The sequence below is a fragment of the Lytechinus pictus genome, chromosome 13 (assembly GCF_037042905.1).
Source record: "Lytechinus pictus isolate F3 Inbred chromosome 13, Lp3.0, whole genome shotgun sequence".
Lineage (NCBI taxonomy): Eukaryota > Metazoa > Echinodermata > Echinoidea > Temnopleuroida > Toxopneustidae > Lytechinus > Lytechinus pictus.
The window spans coordinates 2,125,686-2,152,389 of record NC_087257.1 but is presented as its reverse complement, the minus strand read 5'-3'; the positions used below and the strand labels follow the sequence as shown (position 1 = coordinate 2,152,389).

Genomic DNA, 26,704 nt, shown 5'->3' with positions numbered 1-26,704 from the left:
AACATTGTGATGGCTACAGTAACTGTAAAGAAAAAAATACTGGGAGATTCCACTCCCGTCTATCGCTTTGGGGGTCAGCGCCAATTGATAACGTTTATTTCCTAATAATGAGTTGGGTAGATCTATATAATTATCGTAGGAATGAATGAATCGTATAAATTTACAATAATTATGCATCATGGGATTATGAATACTAATACATTATTACATTGAGTTACATGAGTTACATTCTTGTGATATTTCGTAAAAAACAGAAGTGATGTGTTCGAGAGGAATAATAATCACCAAACAGAGTAAATTATTCTTTTAAAACAGAAAAAGGAACAACCAACAACCAAACAAAAGAACAAACATGCAATGGGTAAAGATTACATAAAAAAAAAAAAAAAACACACACACACACGATGTTGTTTAAACAATTCATATTTCCTTTACTTGTGGCCCAAAACCAAAACTTTGCATTTTAATTTGTTTTGTGATTTTGTAAATATACTTAGTTTTATGGTTGACTAACATTAAATTAAATTGAAATTCATTGAGTGAAGCGACGCCTTTCATTTTTATTTGCTCGTCGAATTTCTTTGGCAAATGCCGTACATGCAAACTGAGTCATTTCTGAATACTAGTATATGATAATTAATTCTAAAACATCACTAGTTGAAGTTCATTTGCACAAGCAACTAATCGCTATACATGTTTTTTTTCGAGTAATTTACGTGCAAGTTTTACCATTACACGAATTTTCCTCTAACAAATCATTATTATCGGAGAAGTTTGTGACTTACAAAGGTAAGGACAGTGTGTGTGATGATGTTATCTTGTGTTGCTACGATAAATTTAATGGCATTTTTTATACACGGAGGCAAGATGTGTATTACGTTAGGCCTATAAAGAGCATTACTATGGCCAGATTTGACCATTTTATAAAATAATAAATTTGTTCTTAATTCTTAGATGGTAAACGTTTTAAGATATTAAACAATATAGTGGGACCGAATGCAGAAGGAAGATCGAGTTGAAAATAAGGAATGCCTAGGTAAACCCCCCCCCCCCTCTTTTCTATCTTCCACTCTCGGCCTCTGTTTGTCTCTCCCATCATGGCCTTTTATCCACTCCCCCCCCCCCCCTCCCCGCTTCCCCCAATACCCATTTCTTGCGTTTTTGGTGTAAAGTTCTTAATTCTAAGAATTCTTCTACTAATAAGATAGTGGGGTTCGGTAGGTTTTACCACTGGCGGATCCAGGGGGGGGGGCCTTTGAGAAGCAAAATTAAAATTTGTAGTGTGACAATGCCATTAAAACAGAAGTGTGCCTCCCCCTTGAAAGTGAAGACCTTTTTTGGGCTTTTTTTTTGCTTGTCAAATTTTTCCTCTGAAAAATGTGCCCCCCCCCCTTTTGGAAAATCCTGGATCTGTCCTTGGGTTTTACTACATCTCTCTTGCTTTCAACCAATCCACATAGACCCTGAGGAAGAACAGGGCATCCCTACAATCTTATTACCATTTTGTTATGATATTCAATATTTTTAAATGTTAAAATATCATGGCAAATTACAAATAAAAATTGTTGTTATATCTTTCCTTCTTAGTCATTTTATATTCTGAATTATTTCATTGTGAATAAAGCCAGTGCCAACCAACCACCCCATTCCTTTTTAATTTTCCCACCTACTTGCTTTTCTTGCTATTCTCCCATTTTAGCTCCTGTATGTGTTCCCGAATGCTTCATTTCCCTATTACTTTCATTCTTGTCTTCTTTTTTCGGCAAGCAATTCAACATGGCGTCTAAATTCAGTCTTGGCTCAATAGAGGGCGTCGTTTGTGAAGAAGTCGACTGCGACTCTTTTACTGATGTGACGTTCTACGTGAAGGAGAAGAAGAAGCTTTGCCATGACTGTGCCTTGAAGAAAGAATGCATCGGTATAGCACGAAAAGGTGGGCTTGTTCTTTATTGCGAAAAACACGATAAAATCATGGATCTATACTGCAAAAGTCACGATAAAGCTTTGTGCGTTTCATGCGCGATGATAGATCATCATGGGCAACACTGCATACGTCAGGATATAGAGGACGCCCTCCTTGAAATCAAGGCAAATCTCTGCATCCTTACGAAAACAGCGATGGACAAATTAGAACTATGTCGAGTTTATGGAAAGCAGATTTGTCAAAGTAGACCAACCGCCGACGAACATTTGCAAACTATTGAGAATGAAGTTGACTCCGAAGTCGTAAAGGCTTTTGAAAGAGACAGGGCCAGGGAAAGTGAATATGATGATAAAATCGACAAGGAAATCGATGCGAGAAATCAAAAACTCCAGGAGGAGATTTTAAGGATCCAGAATAAAATTAAAAGGAACAATGAGGAGAGAATGAAGCGGCATGAAGAAAACAGTTCAAATGCAGAGAAAAGACGACAACTGATAAGTGATAAACAACGCATTCTTCATGCTGACATTCAGCACGTCGCTCAAGAGATCGAGAGAAAGATTGGAGAGCTTGAGAAATCATGGCAAGACGATACAAAATCAATAGAGAAAGCAAAAGAGACACTGGACAGAATTCTTGAAGACGATAAAAATATTGTCAGAGATGGACTTTGTGTGCATGCATCAGTGAGTGAGGAACTAAAGAAGCAACTGAATGAGGGTGAGGTGAAAGAAATAAATCGTGTTGTATCAGGTGTGAGATTTGTTAAGGGTGTTGGGAGAGAGAAGTATGATGGAAGAATTGATGGGTATGATGGAGAGTGGAAGCTCATCGATACAATCAATGTCAAAGATAAATTAACATTCCCGCGCATTGTTGGATGTATAGACAAGGCGATGGTCAGAGATGCAACAATTGATAGGCATACCTACATGTTAGATCTTTCCAGCAAAGGCACTCAGAGAGTCATCAATGGCTGTGAGACATCATGGGTTTTCTCATGTGCAACTTTGAATGATGACAAGGTAGTCTGTGGTAGATACATCAAAGGTTGTAGAGGACGCAATTTACCTGGATGCATCAGTATATACGACAGACAGTGGAATCATATCAATGATGTCACAATACCAAGGAACACAATGCATAATGACACATGGGTGCATGTAGCAACTGACCAGGATGGGATGATCATCGCTGCTGAATCGGGTCAGTCTAAGATATACGTCATCAACCCAGCTGATGGTAAGATTATCAGTACCATCAAGTGTAAAGAGAAGATAGCAATGCGAGATGTGCTGTCATCAGGTCACATCATCGCTCAACCATGGCCAAGAGATCGCAAAGCGTTCATCATCGACAGACGGGGTACCCAAAAGAATATCCCCCATAGTGATGTCATCTTGAATGTGTGTGTTGATAGTATGACAGACGACCTCTACGTCGTGACATCAAATGATGAGTACAAGACGTGTGTGATTGATCAGGTGATGAGTGAGGGTGATATGGAGAAGAGAAGAGTAGCATCATTCCCTTTATCAAATACACTGCGGTATGGATCCAGTCATCTTGTCGCATCCAGTGTGATAATGACGTCATCGGGGAACATGGTAGCATGTGATGGGGAAAATGTTCTCATATTCAAAAATCTATTTATCCTCTAGAACAATGACAAATGAAACACGAACAAACAAACGATACTGATCGAGTATTGGCAAATGTTACTGCGTCTTATTATCGTATGTTTTCATTTTCAGAAACGCTCTATAAGTACCGGTACCAGTGATTCATTTTCATTCTTTGTTCTGTCTGTTCTTGTTTTTGCTTGTTTGTATTTTTTGTCAATACGCTTACTCGCTTATTCGAACCTAGTCGTGGGTATGTTCTTACATTGCATCAAGAAATCAATCTTTTTACCAGCTTACACTGTTTTCCTTTGATTTTGTAAATTATATGGGTGTTATGCACATGCAGATCTAGATTTTTGACGCTAGATCCGTGCATTATCCCTATATTTTCACTCTGTTATGGCATATTTGCATTCCTCAATAATGATTTCGATTATGATACCATGACGTTTTCGCCTACCATTATTGCATCCGTTTTGTGGCATACACCTTACGGTGATCCAATGAATCAATTTTTTGTTGCTCCAGATTAATTTCAGTTTTATCTACATTCAGCGCTCAAAAAAGATATAATGTTACTCATGTCAGGATAATGAAGAAACTTTATATCACGTGATAGCCATAATATGCAGCAATGGAATACAGCCTGGAATTGTGACCATTACAAAGTATTACGCGTATAACCTAAATTTCTGCATTATTATACGTGAATAACTAAGTTAATACTTTTAATAATGTGTGTTTCCTTTTGGACGATTTCCATACAATTGCCATGTAATGATGGATGTATTTCAATTTCAAAAATGGTCTTTATTGATGATCAAACATGATAATAACAATCGCACATGAAAAAACAGCCGGAGCTGGAAAATTCGCGTTTATAAGTTTGTGTTGGCACAATAATACATATAAAACACATAGTAAAATGCATTAAAAGGTTGTACATTAAAAAAACTAATACAATCTTAGATAAAGTATAAAAGGCAATGAATGAATTTAACATAATGAAAGAATTGAAGGAGAGGAGACTTTATTTTAATGACAAGAGTGACTGAGTGTATGGTGGGGTGGGGTCGACCATTGTCCATTGCCTTTCCTAGTTGACACACCCATCTTTTTGTTGAATATGTCAACCAAAAAAGGCAATGGACTATTTTTAAATATTCATGTTTTTATTTGAAATTGTTGATTTTACGACTAAGAGATGTGTTTGTATTTTTTTTCATTTGTAATTTTGTTTCTACGTATTCCTTAATTCCCTCTCTTCATTTTGCTCTCTCTCCCTCTCTTGCTCATTTGAGATCGGGAGAAATCTAAACACAATGCGTTTTACTTTGTTGACATACATGCATGCTTTTGATTGTTTTCTAATTCTTTACCCCCACCCACTAGGTACATTCCTTCTTTATATCTTTTTTTATTATCCTTTTCATTCCTTTCGTCTCCCTGTGCCCATCTCTATCCTTCCTCATCTCGTTTTAATACATCACATCCATGCATGTAAAATTGGCCCTAATTTAGTGATTATAATTTGTGTACTTTATATAATGTTCAATACAATAAAGATGTATGAGTTTTATTTTCAACAATAAATTTTCCATGTATTATAGAAATAATTATATTGCGCTTATATGACTTCATGTATATGAGTAAGGTATTATTTCGTTATTGCGAATTGAACACGTGTTTTATTAAGCCTCTCAGCCTTTGGCTACGAGGCATGTTTTAATCAACCATTTTTTTAAATTGAATTGCGTACAGGCGTAAAAAAAAAATGTATTCAGGTTTTTACTGAAAAAAAAATCAGTAATCACAGCATTTACAAAAGGTCTAGATGATTAAAACACAAATTTAATGGAACAAAAACAATAGAAAACTGAAGAACCACAAATTATAACAATACCGCTGGTCGGGGGTAGCGACATAATCAAATATCTCAATCATCTAAAGATTGAAACATGTTGATTATTTTAATTTGATTTTGATTTGAATTTATTTTTCCACTTTCGTTTTCATTCACAATTCATCATAATACATACATGATAAAAAATGATAATCGGATTACAATATGAAGTTGAAAAGGTGAACATGTTTAGAAAAAATATAAGTGGTAATTTGTATTGTTTTTCATAAAATAAACAAAGACACTGTTTAGACTGACTACACAATAATTAGACAATTACAATGTAACGAATCAGTAGCGTACGCAGGATTTTTTTTAAATATGTTAAAGGGAGCGGGTTCAAAGCTGAATGGGACAATGGTCTTCACCACCAATTTTACATGAACGAGAATGAAAAAAGTCTGATGTGTGAGAATAAAAAGAAGGGGGGAGAAGGAGGTATATGCAAGTCAATCAATGTTAACATGAAATGTAATAATAATAATGATAATAACAAATAATATATTTACGCAGGGAAGCCACTTCAGTTCTGAAAACTGTTCTCCCAGCGGGCCCTGCTATTATTGTGTTTGGAAAGCAATCTGTTTATCAATTTTTGTTTAAAGCTATGCAAGCTTTGAGGAACGAATTCCGGAATTTAGTGCCAATAAACGTAAATATCTTATTTGTAAAAATATTTAGACTTCCGGAATTTAGTGCCAATAAACGTAAATATTTTATTTGTAAAAATATTTAGACTACACGAGTCTACCCTATATATTTACTTAACTGATACGTATCAATATTTGATTGAGGTAAGGAAAATGGTTTGTCATATACATTAGCCTTCAGTACTATTATCGCTAAATACTTGCATGATTTTCTTCTTCAATATTTTTTGGAAAGAAACCAACCGATACTTTACAGTGATTTGTCATTGTGTTCTTTCATATTTTGATGGAAATTTCCATAGAAATAGATACATGTATCAACGAGCTAAACCACGACTCGATAATGTTCAGAGATAATTTTTCTTCTTTGTAATTATCAGTTATAATGAAACCTATAGCATAAAATGTATTCATCCTCGTTGTATTTCACCTATGAAGAGTTTACATGCAAACATGGCAAAGGGGGCTAAATCCACTTTTACTCAATTTACATATCAAACTCAACATTTTTTTCAATTCACCCAAATCTATGTTTCCTCTCAAGAAGTTCTTACACTATGTTCAAGAGTCATTTATCACATAGGTGGATCCAGCTTTTGGCGAAAGGGGGGGGGGCGCACTGTCGAGCGGCGCATATATTTTTGCACTTCACCGGCGCCATAAAAGAAAATGTTGAAAAAGTCTGACCCTGTCAAATGCTCTTTTTAAAATGTAGGATTTCTAGTCATGCCATTTTGCATGACCACACGCAGATAATATTTCCCGGGGGGGGGGGGGGGCAAGACTCGAACTTATTTAAAAATTTAAAATAAAAACGATAGAGTAAACGGACCGAGCTGCTCAATGGGGCGATAATTTTTTTTTACAAGTGTAAGAAAAGTATTTGGTGCACATTTCACATTTTTCATAGTTTTCATGAAATGTTAAGGGAAAAAAAGTGTTTTCACAACAGCTGATCGAGAATTTGCCCCCCATCCCCCGTGCTGCCTACGACCATTCCCTGAAGTCCACTTAAACATATCCCATTATAACAGAAAATATACATCAATTTTAACATATAATCTTTCTAAAACATATATAGAGAGAGATTGAAAAACTTATTAAAGAAAGAAACAAGCAAAAAGTAACACAAATTATGCATGTTATGTGCGATTTCAAAATCTCGTGAACTAACCCTTTTATTGCGATGAGGCCAATACTTTTGTATATTAATTGAGATACAAGTTTTATTTTACTATATATATATACACAGGGGCGTCGGTCCTTTTTTCAGATGGGGGGGGGGCAAAATCATGAATCAACTTTCCAAAGGCGCTCGATCACACAAAACAAACAAACTCACACACACAAACACGCACACACACATATGCATATATATATATATATTTATTCATATGACTCGTGAGATAAAGACACATATCTCACCAACAAATTAATGCGAGCGCGAGCTGAAATTTTTAGTATACTGACCTGAAAACAGGAAAAATGTGCCTGTTTAGGACTGTTTGTAGTAACTCATGAGGAGGATACATATCTCACTACACAGATAATGCGAGTGCCGAGGACGAGCTGAAATTTCTTTATATTCTGACCAGAAAGCCTGATATTCTAAGCATTTTTGGTACCAATGATTAAGATGGGTATCTAAAAAAAACAATAGATGCGAGCGCGAAGCGCGAGCTTTAATTTTGATATTTCGATCTGAAAAAATGACAGTTTAATGGACGTTTTTAATAAAGAACAAGAGTATATCCAACAAAAGATTATTGCAAATCGAAGCGGGAGTTCTTTTGAGGTTTAGAACTGAAAACGGGACATTCTATTCACATATTTAATCATGAAAAGTATGGGGTTTTGCTACAGAAATGATGCGAGCACGAAGCACGAGCTGAAAATTTTTATATTCCAATCTGAAAAGCGGCCAATTTGAGCATGATTTTAAATAAAGAACGAGTTGTGTAGCTAATCTCGCTTTCTGATTTCTGTGTAACATTACCATCTTATTTTATTTTTGCACATGCGGAATCATTGGGGGGGGGGGGGGCAAAACGATATGTTTGCCCCCCCCCAATATTTTCATTGGTGGGGCGATCGCCCCCCTGCCCCCCCCCCCCCAGGATCGACGCCTCTGTATATACAATGATACTACATCATGAATCATTTGGAATACATCACCAATCCAGGTTTATATATTATCATTCAATTTTCATGTACATGATGTATAGGCCTATATACAGAATTTGGTATTTATATATATATTGTGATGCTTATCACTAAATATAATGAAATTTGTAATGATGAGTAATTTTTATCTAATTACTTTGATGAAACTGGATATAATGCTTAAGACCTGAATTCAGAAAGAGATCTTTCAAGACAGAGCTTTGGAAATAGTTCTCCAGTTTTACAGGTATCGTTATCTTTGTTTTTAACTTCGTCCTGATGAATAATATTTAACTTAATGGAAGATGAAAATAAATCAAATTGTGTGGCGTAAACATTTAAACGTTAAAACAAAGGTATTGACAAATTGTATTTATACATTGAAAATGATATTTAGCGGTTTAAGGTCTAACGAATATACGTCTGGTTGCGTAATTATACACTCTCGGTATTAGCAACGGGTTTCAGCAAAGTTTTGGACTAAAATATCGAATCATCTTCATAAAACACTATAGTAACTGTCTTACGCTTAAGGTCATAGAGGTGGCACAATGTGGAATGTGCAAAGAAGAAAAGTGACTGACCTTTTCTTATTAAAGCATTGGAAAATAAGATCAAAATTGAAAGATTTGCTCTCCACTTTTGTATGATTCTGGGATTTTTTAAATAACAAATTAAAGATTTCATGACATCTGCCCCGCCCCAGTCCACTCTGTAAGGGCATGCGATAAGCTTTGTTATGACCATTCAACAATAAAATGTATAACCAGGTGCCGCTGATCATTCTTGACCGGCGCCGATCTAGATTTGGTTGGCAATAGGCCCTTCTTCATTATTCTACCGGCGCCTATTTATTGGAACCAGGGGACGCTGATTATTCTTGACCGGCGCCGATTTAAATTAAGGTGGCGCCGGTTAAGACAAAGGCAGCGCCGATTTAGAACAAGTAGTGCTGATTATTTTTTACCGACGTCACGTAAGATTCAGGCAGCGGCAATTCATAATCGACTGGCGCCGATTTAGAACCAGGAGGCGCCGATTATTCTTGACTTCCGCCGATTTTTAACCAGGTGGTGCTGATTATTCTTGTCCGGCGCCGATTTAGATTTAGGTGGAGCTGATTATTCTTGATCGTCGCCGGTTAAGACTCAGGCAGCGCCGATTTATAACCAGATGGCGCTGATTATTCTTGACCTGCCCCGATTTAGATATAGATGGCGCTGATTATCCTTGATCGGCGCCGGTTAAGAACTCAGGCAGCGCCGATTTTTCTTTACCGGCGCCGATTTATAACCAGATGGCGCTGATTATTCTTGTCTGGCGCCGATTTAGATTTAGGTTATGGCGCTGATTATTCTTGCTTGGCGCCAGTTATATGCAGGCAGCGCACTGCTGATTATTTTCAAACGGCGAAGTTGTTGGGAAAAGGGTAGTTAAAAGAAAAGATAAGGAAGATGATATGATTGTGCTTTGCTTGGGGATAGTCTTTCCTTTATATCAGTGTATAATTTTTTTAAGCGGTGCCTTTTCTTTTCTTTCCTTAATCCGCCACTGAATCATGTCAATATAGCCAACAAAAGTGCCTACATGGCCTATCGACAACAACAACAAAATCCTACACAGATGTGTTTTATATTTACCATTTTTATGGATGTAGTCCCTTTTGCATAAAAGACTATTTCGAATTTAGTCCCTTTTGCATGAAAACGTAATTTTCATATCCATTTTTTATAAACTTCTTGAAAGTTTTGGGAACCGGTTGGACTACAGTCAGTTTGATGCACATGGCGAATGTCTATGAAAACATGCCAAAAAAGCCACATGATGAAAAAATAGATTTAGTCCAGTGGCAGCACCAGGATTTTTAAACTAGGGATCCAAGTTGGGGGCAAAATAAATTTTGGGGGAACAAAGGCGGACATTATTTTTTTTGCCCGTTTCACAAAATTGAGAGCGAAGCGCGAGCTTTTTTTTTTTTACTTTAGGCTTTGCTGACCTGAAAACGGACCGGTTAAGGGTTATTTACAATGACTCGTGAAGATGGTACTTCATCAAAGAAATAATGCGAGCGCGGATCGCGAGCTGAGCTGAAATTTCAAGACATCCTGAGATGGTAACAGGACGTTCAAATCATTTTTCTGTAACCATCTATTATTAGTTACCCTTAATATGCTTATATAAAAACAAAATCATTAATTAGATCACAAAGCAGCTTCCCAGCCAGCATATGTTCCGGCGGCCCGCAGGTACTTTTGCGGTAGCTTCCGGTGGCTACAGGCGGCAGCTGTTTGCCGCTCCTGTTCCGCTGCAGCCACTGCATGGCCCACCGACATTGTTCAGTTGTTGCGCCTTGTGTATGAAGCAAACTGGGACAAGTGGGCCACCTCCGAGCCGGCGTTTAAATTCCAGGTTGCCCATCAGCGGCTTAAAGGCGGCAATTTATATGGCTGGTGGCATGGAAGTGGCGGGTAAGTTGGTAGCAGCAGTCTGCTAGTAGCAATAAGGTGGCTTTTAAGGTGGCACAAAAGTGGCTAGAAAGTGGCAAATGTGATATTTATGAGAGCGAATAGTGTGTGGATCTTGCATGGATCGTACGCAATTTTGATGAGATTTCGTTTGTTTTTTACTATATCGAATGATTCCGTCAAAATATTATGTTGAGATGAATGAAAATATGGTAAAGTTACAACAGTTGCAACTCTTTATGAAACAGGCCCCACGCAGATCTAAAGGAAAAAAAGAGGAAATAGTGACAGGAATGGAATGGGGAAGGAAAGAAATGAACCTATAACTTATATTCTTTTTGTGCACTGAGACCTTAAAATGTTTTTACCTGTCTTATTTGGTGCCGATAGTCTACATGCGATATAATTATAAGAAACCAAAGTTCTGCAAACATGGCAAAAGTTTGGCGCTCATGAAAGCCGCTGAGCCCTCCGATTACGGCACGGAACGGTGCTCAGTTCGCGAATCCGGTGTATTTGCATAAAATAATATAGCGCGCATTTTAATCGAACGTTGATTGGATAGAAGTTGTTCAAGATAAGACAGTATTGACCTTTTGGTGTTGGTGTTAGGTCATTTTTTACACGAGTATAACACCAAACATAATAAGAAGATGGTGAGCAAGGGGTAGCAATCCAAATTGTGCTTCCAACACCAACACCAACACCGGACTTGAAATCACCCATTCTAGCACCAGCAGCAATCAATATGCCGTCGTCACAGAGAAGTCCTACCAAGCGAAGTCCAACCAAGCGAAGCTCCCAGAAGGGAGGCAAGGGAGTCAAGCGGGGAGGAAAGGCCATCAAGCGTCGTGGAGTAGCTGTGAGAGTCGACGTCGCCGGCGATGTGAAAGCTATGGAATCTAAATCTACAAGTGTTGAAGCAAGTTCATCTAGACACTTGCATTACATTTCAAGAAGTGCTAGAGTATGTCCATCATGAACAAGCTCATGAACAGCTTTGTTGTGTTCATGCGACAGAAGCGTGTCGCTTGTGAAATGTCACGTCTACCACATACAGCAGCCGTAAGAGCAACGTTTTAATCCCCGAAAGTACTGTCGCGATCTGCTTCTCCCTGGTGAGCTTGCTAAGCGTGCCGTTTCAGAAGGTACCAAGCTGTACCAAGGCTGTCACCAAATATCCCACATCTCGATAGATGATATTCCATCTCGGAGACATTGGCTCTTTTCAGGGCCAACAAATTTTCAAGAAAGAAACAGTTGATTTTGACATCTGCCACCTTCTAGCCACTCTTGTGGCCCCTGTGCCACCTCGATGCCACATCATTGCCACTAGCAGGCTGCTGCTACCAACTTACCTGCCAATTCCATGCCACCAGCTAGCCTCGGATGGCCCTCCTCCAATGCCACCAGCATGCAACTGCCATGTTACCTAACAACCACTCCTTAGCCAACAAGCAGCCGCAGGTGGCCCACATCTATATCGCTTGTAAACTGCGAACTGGCCCACCAGCATAAGAATTTGCAAGCACGGCGGCGGCCCACCAGAAGTCTCTCAGGTGGGCCGCAGAAACTGCCACCTTTAAGCCGCTGGTGGGCCACCTGAAATTCCTAGATGGGTTCTGAACTTATTCAAATATGTCACAATTAAATGATTTTTTTAATGTTCCATAACAAAATAACTGTATGTTTTATTCAATTAGAGAGAAGTTTGGCAATTTAATTTATAAGAATTTTGTTTTCAAGAGAGAAAAAAAACTACCTTGATAAGTTCGTCTTCATTTTGTACCTGATTTTGAAGGAAATGTTTGTTTTCATTTTATTATTTCTTATAATGAGATAAGATGATAATGATTACCTCGGTATAAAGGATGGATGAAAATGTTTTCCCATAATGCTGTTCGTCCTTCCCACGCACAAAAATGAAATGAGTAGAGTCCATATCCAATTAGAGACGTCTGGTCATCACCGCCATGGGCTTCAGCTACATCACAATGGAAGACAGGCCTATCCCCGAAGCCATCCCTAATTAAATCTTTTACAAAGAAAAAAAAAGTCTCCATTAGCATGATTGAAAAATAACAAGTTCGAACGAATCTATTACCATTCTTACTGTAACAATGAGATAAGACCTTTTTATCTTCACAATGAAACTAAACAACCCTTTTACACTTTCACGAATGCAACACGGATTATCGGATTGTCAATCCGGGGTCTTCCGTGGACAGTCCGGGATTACCGTATACATACCGGCTACTCATCTGGCGCCATCCTTAATGTACCGTCATATTATTCCAGAGTTCACAGACAGATAATCTTCCGTGCTCATCCTTGTAGCCACCTTGTACATCCGTGTGGCTATCGAATGCATCCGGGAGGCTCCGTGTAAGAACCGGGGGTCCTTGTTAATACCGGCAATATCCAGAGTCGAAAATTTTCCATTGTTTGTTTACATGAACAACAGTCATATGTGAACCCTTATTCCTATATGTACATTAAATTCTTGGCTAACAGTCAATATCCTCTATTATCATCTTACATTTTATTCAATTTTTACTAAATAATTGTAGTGATCAGACCAATCAAAGATGTTTGGCTTACAAACCTTGCTCAGTTATTTTGATCATATCTAAGCATCCTTCCCACTCAGCATGGGCCACAAGAAACCGATGTATCGCTTGACAATCGTTCACTGTCGATGATCGAAGTACGATACCCGTTGCTTCTGCTGGATCTATCACTGTGTCCACTAGGTTTGATAAAAAACGATAAATTAAGCAAATGATTAAATATAGGCATGTTTGTAATTGTGCATATGTCAGGTCATATTTGACTAGAAACGAAAATGAAATAATACAATAACACATTCTTAGAAATTTTCTAACCATCACTGGGCAACATACAGTCCACACAGCTATTGGTTAAAATCTGTCCAAATTGGGCAATAAAAACTAATAAGTGGGTAACAAATTTGCTCAATTTGATAATAATTGCCCAGAATATACCTAACACAGTGGACAGTATGTTGCCCAACATTTTAAGTGCGTCTGATGCTAAACGTTAAGTAAAAAAATGATTTTAAAAATAAAAACACAAACTTTTTTCACTTTCTGTCAAACATACTGCATGCACCCTTTGCTTGGAATGCGCTACCTCAAGAGATACGCCTAACCAATCAATGGCAATAAAAGGAAATTAAATTCATATTTGTTAGCACATATACTGCACCTTATCTCTATTCATGTACTTTTCATATAATAAAGTTCGACCTTTTGGCTACCTCTTTTGTTATAACAAAGTAGGTAAAATTCCTTTATTTCTTTCTTATTATCTTATGATACTTAAAAACTAGCTATCGTAAAATATCTCGTTCCACAATTGACACAGACTCGACAAATTCAAATACATTCTTAACTTTTGCATTTCCATTTAATTACTTTTCGTTGTATGTGAAATCAATGTTATTTTGTGTTTGTATAACTTTTGTCATGTTTATTACACATATATCAATAAATGATAAAAATAAATAACAATATGAAGACCTCCATTGCCAAAGGGGTTAGAATTTTTTAAATCAAATTTGGGAGGGGGGGGGGGGTCTAACTGTAAAGTAGCTCTATAACATAATACCAAAGAAAAGTTGAAATTCCTATTTAAAAATGAACAATAATGGCAAAGAAAAATAGCCTTTTTTCAAAAGTGGTTAGATCCATTTCAGTTGTTTACAAAAGGGTCTAGATCCATATAGGTAATTTTTGAAAAAGAGAAAAAACATTTCAAAAAATATGAGGACATGTAGATTTCTTTATACCCAATTTTATTTTCACATGCAATCTTGGCAATTCACCTTCGCGTAAGAATATTGCAATATGTGAGAATTAAAAAACATTATTTTCTTGGAATGGTCGGTCCAAAGTGGATCTAATCCGTTTTGCAAACTTTTTCTTCTGAAGAGATCATTTGCAAAAGGGTTGATCCATTTTTTCATAAAATTTTGTGGATTTTTTTCTCAATGTATATATTTTTATTCGCTCTGATGGTAGGAAGGAAAAGATGAAATTCCCATTAAACGTGAATCAAAATGGCAAAGAAAAAAAAATCGATTTTTATTCAAAAGGGGTTGGATTCTATTTCAGTTTGTTTGCAAAAGGGGCTAGATCCACAATGGTAATTTCTTGAAAAAAATATTTCAAAAATATGAAGACAGGTAGATTTCTTTTATACCTATTTTTGTCTCACCTGCATAACAGAGTGAGACTATAGGCGCCGCTTTTCCGACAGCGACGGCGGAGGCGTCAACACCAAATCTTAACCGAAGGTTAAGTTTTTGAAATGACAGCATAACTTAGAAAGTGTATGGACCTAGTTCATGAAACTCGGCCATAAGGTTAATCAAGTATTACTAAACAGCCTACCTGAGTTTCATGTCACATGAACAAGGTCAAAGGTCATTTAGGGTCAATGAACTTAGACCATGTTGGGGGAATCAACATTAAAATCTTAACCTAAGGTTAAGTTTTTGAAATGTCATCATAACTTAGAAAAATATATGGATCTATTTAATGAAACTTGGACATAAGGTTAATCAAGTATCACTGAACTCCTGTATGAGTTTCACGTCACATGACCAAGGTCCAAGGTCATTTAGGGTCAATGAACTTTGGCCGAATTGGGGGTATCTGTTGAATTACCATCATAACTTTGAAAGTATATTGGTCTAGTTCATAAAACTTGGACATAAGAGTAATCAAGTATCACTGAACATCCTGTGCATTTCAGAGGCATTCCACTTATTATGTTCACATGGCAGGGTAGTATATCATGACAATTTAGCTTCGCATAAGAAAATTGCAATATAGGACAATAAAAAAACACGATTTTCTTGGAATGGTCCAAAGTGGATCTAACCCCTTTTGCAAACAAACTCTTCATATATTAATGAATTTTATCACCACATGCATACGGCGACCTAAAATCTATCCTGATAAAACGCGCAACCGGTACAACGGTTGCATTCATTGTTTGTTTGTATTTTATCTTATTTTTCTTTTTGAATTATTAATCATCAATAATACGCAGCAGATTGTATTATATTTTGCGCATTTATGTTTTCATCACTTTGTATGGACTGAAAGCATTGCCAACTATATATGGTTACAGGCGATGCCTAGTTAATGGGTGATTTATTAATCTCGGATGAAACTACCTGTATCAATCACAGTGGCGTACCTAGGATTTTCCAAGGTTTTCAAGGTTATGAAAGAGAAGAAACGACTTATAAAGAAGCCTTTTTTCATTTCATTTATTTTATTTTGAAACGGTACACGTACATCAGCCAAAAGCTGTTCTTAAGAACGTCCTCAGAAAAGGAGGGATGACTATGGTACTATTTGGTCGCAAATAAAGATGTCGATCCTGCAGGTCTGTCTAACTGTAACTTCTACTAAGGAAGACATTGAACCAAAGCTACATAAATCAGAAAAGCTGTGAATTGTCGTGAATGTTGACAAGAAACGTGAGCTCTGGAAAACCAACATTCGAGTGAAATTTCACGATATTTATATTTCAAGAACATTATTTAATTTTACGGCGCAGATGAGCTAATCGATATATGTTGGTATTTTTTAGTAATCTACAAGACATTTTTTTTTACTAAATTAAACAAATTTTCTCCGAGAGAAAATAATCCAGTAAAACTTAATATGGAGTGAAAAAAAATTACCAGTGAGAATGCCACTGTTGAAGGAATAAATTTACTCAAAGGCCTACAGTTTGACTTCTTCTATTACCGGAGCCTGAACCATTTAGACACCGTAATCTTTATTTTATTTTACAATGGATGGCATCACTACACATGAAGGGATCCAAATTTCCCAAATATATCAACTAACAAGGAGAGAAAAAGACTTCATCTTATACGGATATTCCATCAGTGCAATTCTCTCAATCCTTCTTAATTGCATCAGCATCATAACGATCCCACGGGTTAAAGATTGCTTTGGTGAAAACACTAAACTCTGTCTCATGTTCCTTGCTGTCACCGATCTCGTTACTGGTTTGTTGTGTTCAACATCTGGTGTGATATTTGTTTACGTACCAGTTACGAAAGGCGTTGCTGATACAATTGTTGTTCTTTGTACAGCTTTTGTTTGGCAATCAATGTGGATCTTGACTCTGGCTTCTGTTGATCGCTACATCGCCGTAACTAGACCGCTTCAGTACCATTCAATTGTAACACGTAAAATGATGATTATTGCCTTGACAACGGTGATGATTCTTGCACTTTTTAATTCTGGTGGATCCTATCTTCAGAGCGTCCTCACGGGTGAATGCCATCCTTTCGGTAATATCTGCTTGTCACTCATCAAACCAAGCTTTATTATCTACGCCTTAATTCCCCTTACTGCTTTGATCGTCACAACGTATGTAAACGTTAGACTTGTTCTAATATCGCACAGCCATGCTCGTCAGATCGCCGCACTAGAAGCAGCGGTCAATGCCGGTAACATCGCCCCACCGCCACCGCGTAGAGCAGGTATGAAGGGACTTAAAACCGTTCTTGTAATTACCTGTATGTTTTATTTAGCTTGGATCCCAGGTACCATCGTATCGTTTATTAACCCTATCCCTGCTATCACGGTACCGCCAGTCATAACCCTCATTATGAGGTATGCAATCACTTCAAATAGCTGGTGGAATGCCTGTGTATACTTCTTCATGAATAAGTCGTACCGACGTCTTGTCTTCAAAATCATCGGCTCTCAGATCAGAAGATTTCATTGTCGGTCGAGTATCCAGGTAGTACCGAATACCAATCCATACGAGGCATAGTCAATCCAGTCATATCCCGTGTTTTTCATCTCGTATTAATTTTGGTCCGCACCAGCCCCGCCCTAAAATAGTCCGCACCACAAGCGTTCGGTACCCGGAGGGGCCACTTCCATTGACGAGTGGATACCATGCGCGACCACGGGGTCTTGAAAAGCACCCTAAACAGTAAACACGTATTTTTCATATTCTGAAAATGCACCCCTTAACAAGTATTGGCGTGTGAAACCCTACCCTTAACCAGTATTGGAAACAAATACTATTGGCAATTAGGTTTTCCCAGAATTGAGCCCCTACACAAGTACAGTGATGTATTTTCCTTATTCTGAAAATGCACCCCTTAACAAGTATTGGAAACAAAACGATACTCTTAGCAAGTATTCCCTGAAATGATATTTTATTGTTATGTCACGGGTCCGTCGGTCGTCGGTTTTACCTTAACACACCATTATTTTGGTCTAGTACGGCCCCACCTTCCACACCTCGCGCAAATCGGACTCTAAACACGTAGTGTTGGGGCAAAAAGGACATCCTTTATAAAACATTTTGATTTTGTTTTATCATCCCTGCATATTTGACCCTAAACACGTTTATTTTTTTCGAGCGAAATAGATACCCTTTTTTTCAATATTATTGTGATTTTGACACCCTTATCACGTTACGTACGTAACGTGCTTTATCTTGAAAAAGACATCCTTTTTACGTGTTTTTTTGGTCGCGCATGGTATCCACTCGTCAATGTAAGTGCCCCACCCCGGGGGTTCAGTAACTGTAGAGCAGATCCGTGCTACTTTTTCCCAGCTTTTACGATGGCGCTTGTCTGGTGCTGATAACACTTGCACCAAAATAGACCGTTCGTTGCGCGGGCTATTTTTGTTTTAGCACGCGCCATTCATAGACTAAAGATTTTACGACTCAGCCAAGGCATGGGCCCCGTAGCACAAAGGTCAACGATTATTGGTTCATAGACAGTCTACTGAGCAAATTGAGCATGCAACGATGATCTTTATAGGCCACTTTATTTAGTGATTAATCGCTAATCTTTGAGTTACGGGGCCCAGGTCTGGACCAGCGGCGAGTCACTGAAAGCGGTAGGGATCTTCTTCTTCAGCTTTGAATAGTTGAGTCGATAGCTACCGGGTTCATTTCTTCATGTTCTGTTGTTTATATACATTCCGTGTTTTTGTTATTTTGAATATCGTTTCTTCTATCTGTGAAAGCTTGACGTCACACTATGACGTAGGCTGGAACATGACTGGGTTGAACGTGATCATAACCAATTTATGACCACTGTGTCAATAACTGTGATTATAGATGAATGTATCAACATATAAAAATGAGAAGGACCGTGACCCGATAAAAAATATGGCAAATGGCTTCGCTTGAAATAGTTGCTCTAATCGGTGACTTATCCTAATAGAGGAAAGGCTTCCTCTATTTTGATCTAGCTGTGAGTGATGTGTTCTGATTCTTTGTGATCTAAGGGCAAATTTCATAAACAGTGGGATTGAAGGACAAGTATGCAGTCACAATAGAAAATCTCACTCCGTTATGGTCCAACTGAAGATATTTCCAATGACACATACAATCGGTCGTTTGTGATTGACTTTCATTGGTGTGACTCTAGCAAAGTGTCACACCTTTTGCTTCAGCGAACCCGATTCAAAATCGTTCTAAATGGCATGTCATTGAAAATAAAGCTCCGTCACACATGGCCATGGGAAGCGCGCGGGTGGAGCACCCCCAATCTTCCTTGGGGTGCTACATTGGCAGCACCCCTGGTGTGTCAAAGTGGAGGAATATAACCAAAATGACCTTTATTTTGTAGTGAACCCCCCCTTTTTTTTTTGCATCTGCTCCCCCTGTTAAAAAAATCGTTACCATGGCCCTGACGTCACAGCAACGAACAAAACCAGACCGACTGAGGCCTCTCCATGCACCCCAACAAGAAGTTGATTTGAATAAAACGAGAAAAAGTAAAAAAGCATGAAACTGAAAATGTCATCAAAAATGGATGTAAAATATGAATCTATGGCATTTTTAGTTTTGCATAATTTCACAAAACAATAATTCTGAACATCCTGGTCGGTATACAAATCAGGGGACTGATGACATCACCCTTGTTACGATACTTTTTATATTTCATTTCATGAAATATTTTTTTTTGTCATGTGCAGCAAAGTTTTATTTCTATACTGGACATGTGAAATTACCATTGTTTAACATTTTGTGGTTCAATCAAGAGGGTCCTTATAATTTCCCGAATCGACCTGACCTTTAATACAGTGAGGAACACCATATTCCGGTTAAAACTATTGCAAGCCCTGAGAAGGGTTTTGCCTGAAATGATTATCACAGTCGTATCCTCCAAAGAGCTTCCGGGTATAGAGGGGAAATAATAACCTTCCGTTTATTCATGTTAAAGGTTAAGTCCACCCTAGAAAATGATGATTTTAATCAATAGAGAAAAAATTAACAAGCATAATGCTGAAAATTTCATCAAAATCGGATGTAAAATAAGAAAGCTACGACAATTTAGAGTTTCGCTTATTTTTCACAAAATAGTTATACACGGGTTTGAGATAGTTTCAACTGGAATATGATGCTCCTCACTATATCAAAGGTTAAGTCCACCCTAGAAAATGATGACTTTAATCAATAGAGAAAAAATAAACACGCATAATGCTGAAAATTTCATCAAAATCGGATAAGAAATAAGAAAGTTATGATATTTTAATTTCGCTTACTTTAACACAAACAAAATTATATGCACAATTCAGTGAAATGCCACTGAGATAGTCGATGATGTCCCTTACTATTTCTTTTGTTTTTTATTGATTGAATTGTACAATATTTTAATTTTTACAGATTTAACGATAAGGACCAACTTTACTGAACCATTAAATGTTAAGACAATGGTAATTACCACATGTTCAGCGAGGAATGAAACTTTATTTCACAGGACAATAAAGAGAAAATTGCAATATTCCATATGATAAAATACAAAATAAATAGTGAGTGAGTGATATATTCAGTCCCCTCATTTGCATACCAACCAGGGTGTGAATATAACCGTTTTGTGAAATTAAGCGAAACCTGAAATGTCATAACTGTCTTATTTAACATCCGATTTTGATGAAATTTTCAGTTTTATTCTTGTTGGATTTTTCTCTTTTTATTCAAATCAACTTTTTGTTGAGGAGGACTTGCCCTTTAACTCAGGTTTAAGGACAGGATAAAGGTTTTGATAAAGATTTGCAGCTATCAGGAATTACCTAGTGGTGTTACAATTCCTGTGTAAAGTGAAATTATATTATGAAATACAACTGTGGTATATGTAACCCTCCACCACTACAAATTTATCAAAAAAACTTTCCTCGTTTCTAATGCTACATTCACGCCAACGAAATCAGCCAAAAATGATTAGTTATTTCAATTGAATAATTCATTGATTGTATTTATTATTTTCCATTTCCAATCAAACAAACAGAGTTTACAATGGAAGGCAAAAAATAAAATACAGACATTTATAAAGCCCATTGGAAAGCAAAGTTTGTTTGTGCGAGTTCCCTGCAATAAATAACCGTATTAAAATATAACTATTCGGATAGTAATGGACAAGGATCAACAGAATAAAAGAATACGAATGGGGCCAGTCTGTATAATACTCGGCGCTATGTGAAAACTATAAAATATATTATGCCCCTAGTATATAAAATTAGACTTGCTTTAGTTTTGCCAAATTGCACAAAGTAGATATGTTGGAAAAGACAGGACAGAAACGAATATAAAGCAACAACAAAATAGAAAAAAAAGCCATCGGTCGGTACGTGTTTCGTTGTCGTGACCGCAGTACAATTAGGTCGAAAATAATAAAAATCTTATATCCCTAAAAATGATAACAGGGTGTCTTTGTGAAAAAAAAGTAATATACAAAAGGTCGACGAGCTATTTCAGAATAGTGAAAATGGTATCGACAAAGTTGGCCCATCAACTCGCCATTTGCATTTGAATCATGGAATCACTTATTATTGCAAAGGAATGAAAGGCCAACGTTTTGAATCAGCTAAATCATTGAACATGTATTATTAATTTTAAGCGCATTATTCTTCACACATGACTGCAGTCTGTCTGAGTTTCTCAACATGTTTAAGACAACTTCAATATTGTTTTGTTGTTAGAAACTTTTAAAATGTAGAATAAATAAAAATTTAAAATGCTATACTTTTCATGCCTTGATTGCGTGTAAACTAAACCCCAAAGTCATAGGTATATATATTTTTCAACAATACATTTGGTATCAATATTGGTGTTTGATTTTAGAAAATTCAGATAACATAGATGTATGAATCAATTTTGATTAAATACTATATTAAGGGTGTTGGCAAGATAAAATCAAGTTTGATGTCTTTGTATATGGTATTTGCATCAAGATTGCATAAGAGGCTACGCATTAACATAGGCCTTATTATGTTAAAGCCTCTTATATAATATTTCAAATGTATTATTTGATCAACTGATTATGTTTGATGTTTTGACTTATTTGTGAAATGAAAATAAAATGCAGTTGATTAACGCTATTGAAATAAAGATACTCATCATACTCATTGTATTTGTATTGTCAAGATATTTTCCCTTTCTCTAGTGTTTGCTCTATCCAATTAAGCATCTAATTAGAATGATAGCTTGATGTGTAAACTACATGTTTAATTTCTTCCTTCCTTCCTCCCTTCCATCCTTCCTTCCTCCCTCCCTCCTTCCCTTCCTTCCTTCATCATTCCTCTTCTTCTTCTTCTTCTTCTTCTTCTTCTTCTTCCTCTCCTCCTTGTCTTCCTCCTTCTTATTAACATGATTAATGTTGCTGTTGTTGGTATTATCGTTATCATTATTTTTGTTATTATAATATTATTATTATGATTACTATTAGAATTATAATAATAATAATCATTATCATTAGCATTATTATTATCATTATCATTATTATCATCATTATTAATATTATTATAACATCATCATCGTCATTGTTTTTATTATGAATACCACCGTCAACATCATACTTAATTATAGAACATGTGGATTACCTAGAATAATCATGAAAACAAGGATAAATTCCGATTCTATACTATATTGATATTTTTTAAGAAGGCCGACAGGCCTTGACTAATACCTGTTGATGTCCTGTCCTCAGCATATCTTGGTCTCGATTTGTTGTCTTTCTTCTGCTGTGTGTTTTTGATCGAAAGACTAGCTTGGTTCGATGAGGTCAATGAACGTCGACACGAATCACCCATGGCATTATGTTGTGATACCAATCTAGGGTATACTCCATTCTGTAGAACACCTTCACATATACTAAACACTGGAGATAGTCTTGTGGCTATAATTGATGCAAGCATTTTCGGTGTAAATCCTCTAGATTCCTAGGAGTGAGGTTTTCTTCCCACAGATATGCTCACGAGGTCCTTATTTTGTCCTATAATGTAGAGTTTCCAAAATCGCGATAAGAATGGCAACTTAGTACTTTCTATAAGGAACAAATATTATGAGAGCATTTGAATCTAGTTGTCTGATAAAGTGAGAATATCCCTCTGCATGCTCTGATCTGGTTGTAATGTAAGAATGATAGTAGTGACTAAAGATCGTTCGCATGAGGAAACTCAAAAAGTATGGCAACAATATCAAAATACGCTATTTTCTCAGCTCTTTCATTTTGTGCGACCAACCAAGGATTTCCGGGCAGCCGAGGGGGGGGGGGGGGCAGCTTGAACTAAATAAAGAAAATGTCGCTCAATATGACTGAAATGTATGACCCGTAAAGTAATTATTTTTTACATCCCCACCCCGGGGGGGCCACTTCCATTCACGAGTGGATACCATGCGCGACCATGGGGTCTCGAAAAGCACCCTAAACACGTAATTTCCATATTCTGAAAATGCACCCCTTAACAAGTATTGGCGCGTGAAACCCTACCATTAACAAGTATTGGAAACAAAACGATACTCTTGGCAAATATTACCTGAAATGAACCCCTAAACAAGTACAGAAATGTTTTATTGTTACGGGTCCTTCGGTCGTCGGCTTTACCTTATTTGGTTTAGTACGACCCCACTTTCTACACCTCGCGCAAATCGGACTCTAAACCCGAAGTGTACTGTTGGGGCAAAATGGACATCCTTTATAAAAGTAAACATTTTAATTTTGTTTTATCATTCCCGCAAATTCGACCCTAAACACGTAATTTTCCTAGCGAAATACACACCCTTTTTTCATTATTTTTGTGTTTTTGACACCCTTATCACGTTACGTACGTAACGTGCCCTATCGTGAAAAGGACATCCTTTTTACGTGTTTTTTTGGTCGCGCATGGTATCCACTCGTCAATGTAAGTGGCCCCCCCGGGATCCCCACCCATGAGGTGCGCCAATTACTTGGTATGTATGAGGTTGCTAATGATAATTTGCTTATATATATAATGTTATGTATATATATATATATATATATATATATATATATATATATATACAGTCAAACCTGTATTAGTGGCCACCTGTCTATAGTGGCCACCTGCCTATTAATAGTGACCACTAAAAATGATTCACATGAAGGAAGATTGCGTGTGTGAGAACCTGTCTATAGCAGCCACATTTTGTGTTTCCCTTGATTGGTCACTATAGACAGGTTTCACTGTGTATATATATATATATATATAAGGCAAAATACAAGGTGAATAAAACAACCGTAGAGAGAAAAGTTAGATCAAATTAGTATCAAATCAGTGTATATATAGGCCTATATATATATACACTGAGTGCTGATTTTCTAGTTCAAAATTAAACTAGAAAATCAGCACTCGCATAGTGCAGTCACTATACAAGCACTGTAAGTGCTGAATTAGCACTTCATTTTTTACAGTATATATGATATATATATAATACTTTGTTTTGTTTTACTTATGAAAAAAATCACATATTGTACATGCCTCAATTTGTATTGTTTGTATAAGTTTTATTTGCAAATCTCATTGCAATTATTTTTTACCACTTTACTCTATTCTGTTGAAAATGAAACAAAACAAATTGAATTGAGTTTAAAAAAAAAAAGATAAAAAAAAGAATTGGTTGTTTATTGATAATTCATACGGGGGGGGGGGGAGCTTGACGTAATAGACGATAACAGTTTACAGTATTTGTACATGTACCACTCATAACATTATTAATATTATATATAATATTTATACATAACTCCCAGCCAACTATTGTACACGCGTCAAAAATTTGGTTGGTGCCACCAATATGGCAATCTTGGTAATGATGAACTTAAACAACATCGCTCACAAAATCGTGAAAACAGGTTTTCAAAAACATATCGATAAACACATGTCTCCGTATGTTTATGTGCATTCTGGTTATATTGTACCCATTTATCAAATATTACCCGAATAAAACATGACCCTGATCAAATAATTTAAGCAGACAGGGGCATACCACGCTCGACAGGAAGGACCATTTCACAAAACAAAAGAGGTAAAGGGAACCGCCAGTTCCAAAATTAACCGCGAAAAATAAACATGATGACATGCAAAACAATGTTCTCATTGATAAAGGCATGAGTTACAAGTTTTTATTTCTAGTTATCATCCCCATGTTATTGGTTTGACAGAAGTTTAACCAAAAAATTCTCGTTATAGTCTATCTATTTGGCTGAAATTCAGCTAGATGGTTATGAAGTTTTCTACAACCTACAAGAAAATGGACGTGGAGTATGTTTGTATATATCTTGTTCTTTAAAACCCGAGTTATTTACTGGTTTGTCTGTGCATGGTTTTCAGCAGGCTGTGTTTGCTCAAATTCTTTTCTCTGGAAGCACCAAACTTCTAGTCGGTTAAGTTTATCGCAGTCCAAATAGTAATGACCTTGAGAATGAACAACTCTGTTCTACTTTACGTGGGATTGGTTCAAGTGGATTTAAAGATGTTTTGATTTTTGGAGATTTTAATTATCATGAGATTGATTGGAAGTCTGAAACATGTCTCCCTGGTGTAGAACACCCAGCCTTTAAATTTCTTGAAAACACAAGGGATGCTTTCCTTGTACAGCATCAACAACAACCAACTAGACACAGACAAGGCCAGCGCTCTAACATCTTAGACTTGGTTTTTACTTGCAGTGAGGATGACATTTCTGAAATTAAAACAACTGCAGGCATAGGAAAAAGTGATAATTGCACTCTAATTTTTTATATGAAGATTAAGGGATCTATCTCTTCCGTCAGAGACAGCAAGTACCTGTTTAACAAAGCGGACTTTGGAACTATGAGTGATAAGCTACATGATGTACATTGGGAAGCTGAGTTTGCAGACAAGTCTGTTGAGGAATCTTGGCTCTTTTTCAAGCAGAAATTACGTGATGCTGTCGATATATATACCCCAAAGATTGACTCAAAGAGGCGTCAACGAAACAAACCTTGGATGGATGCAAATACCCTTGACCTTGTGCAGGAGAAGCACAGAAAGTATAGGAAACTGCGTGATATGCTAAAGGGTGTTAATCGTACAAGATACAATGGACGGGAAATTGATGCACAGCGCCAATGTTATACGCCTGTTCAAGTAATCAGGTCAGATGGGCATGTAGAAAAGTTGTTCATACTTTTGAGGGACGTATTGCATCTGGATCTAAAGAATGCCATAAAGATTTTTGGTCCTATGTAAAATCCAAGACCACTGTCCGGGAGTCAGTTGCCAACATTGTCAAACCTGATGGGAGTACTACTACTTCAAACAAGGAAAAGACGTTTTGCAGGATGTTTTCACATAAGTTTTTACTCATGAGAATCTGAATGACATGCCAGCTCCCCCTGTGGGTGATTTTATTGCTCCGTTTGATGACATAGAGATATCCTCCAATGATGTATTCAATCTTCTGTGTAAACTACAAACAAGTAAAGCCCCTGGACCAGACCAAATCCATCCACGTGTACTCGAGGAATTAGCTGGTGTACTTTGCTTACCTATTTCCATTCTGTTTCAGAAAAGTGTAGGACAAGGAGTTTTGCCTGAAGATTGGAAGAGTGCTAATGTGACCACAGTATTTAAAAAGGGTAGCAAATCAGAAGGTAAAAACTACAGGCCTGTAAGTCTGACATG

At 37.0% G+C, this 26,704-nt stretch overlaps 1 protein-coding gene and 1 long non-coding RNA gene across 2 annotated transcripts; one reads left to right on the top strand and one right to left on the bottom strand.

The window, feature by feature from the left end:
• Window positions 1-1,776: 1,776 nt before the first annotated feature.
• LOC129274365 (uncharacterized) lies at window positions 1,777-3,585 on the top strand. The gene has a single exon (XM_054911188.2). The coding sequence runs from the start codon at window positions 1,777-1,779 to the stop codon at window positions 3,583-3,585; it is 1,809 nt and encodes a 602-aa protein (XP_054767163.2).
• A 9,009-nt stretch (window positions 3,586-12,594) lies between these two features.
• Window positions 12,595-23,194, bottom strand: LOC135156415 (uncharacterized). The gene is made up of 3 exons (XR_010295552.1): window positions 22,726-23,194; window positions 13,336-13,479; window positions 12,595-12,765 (listed from the first exon to the last, which is right to left on the bottom strand). It is a non-coding gene; the product is annotated as an uncharacterized LOC135156415 (long non-coding RNA).
• Between the last annotated feature and the right edge of the window lie 3,510 nt (window positions 23,195-26,704).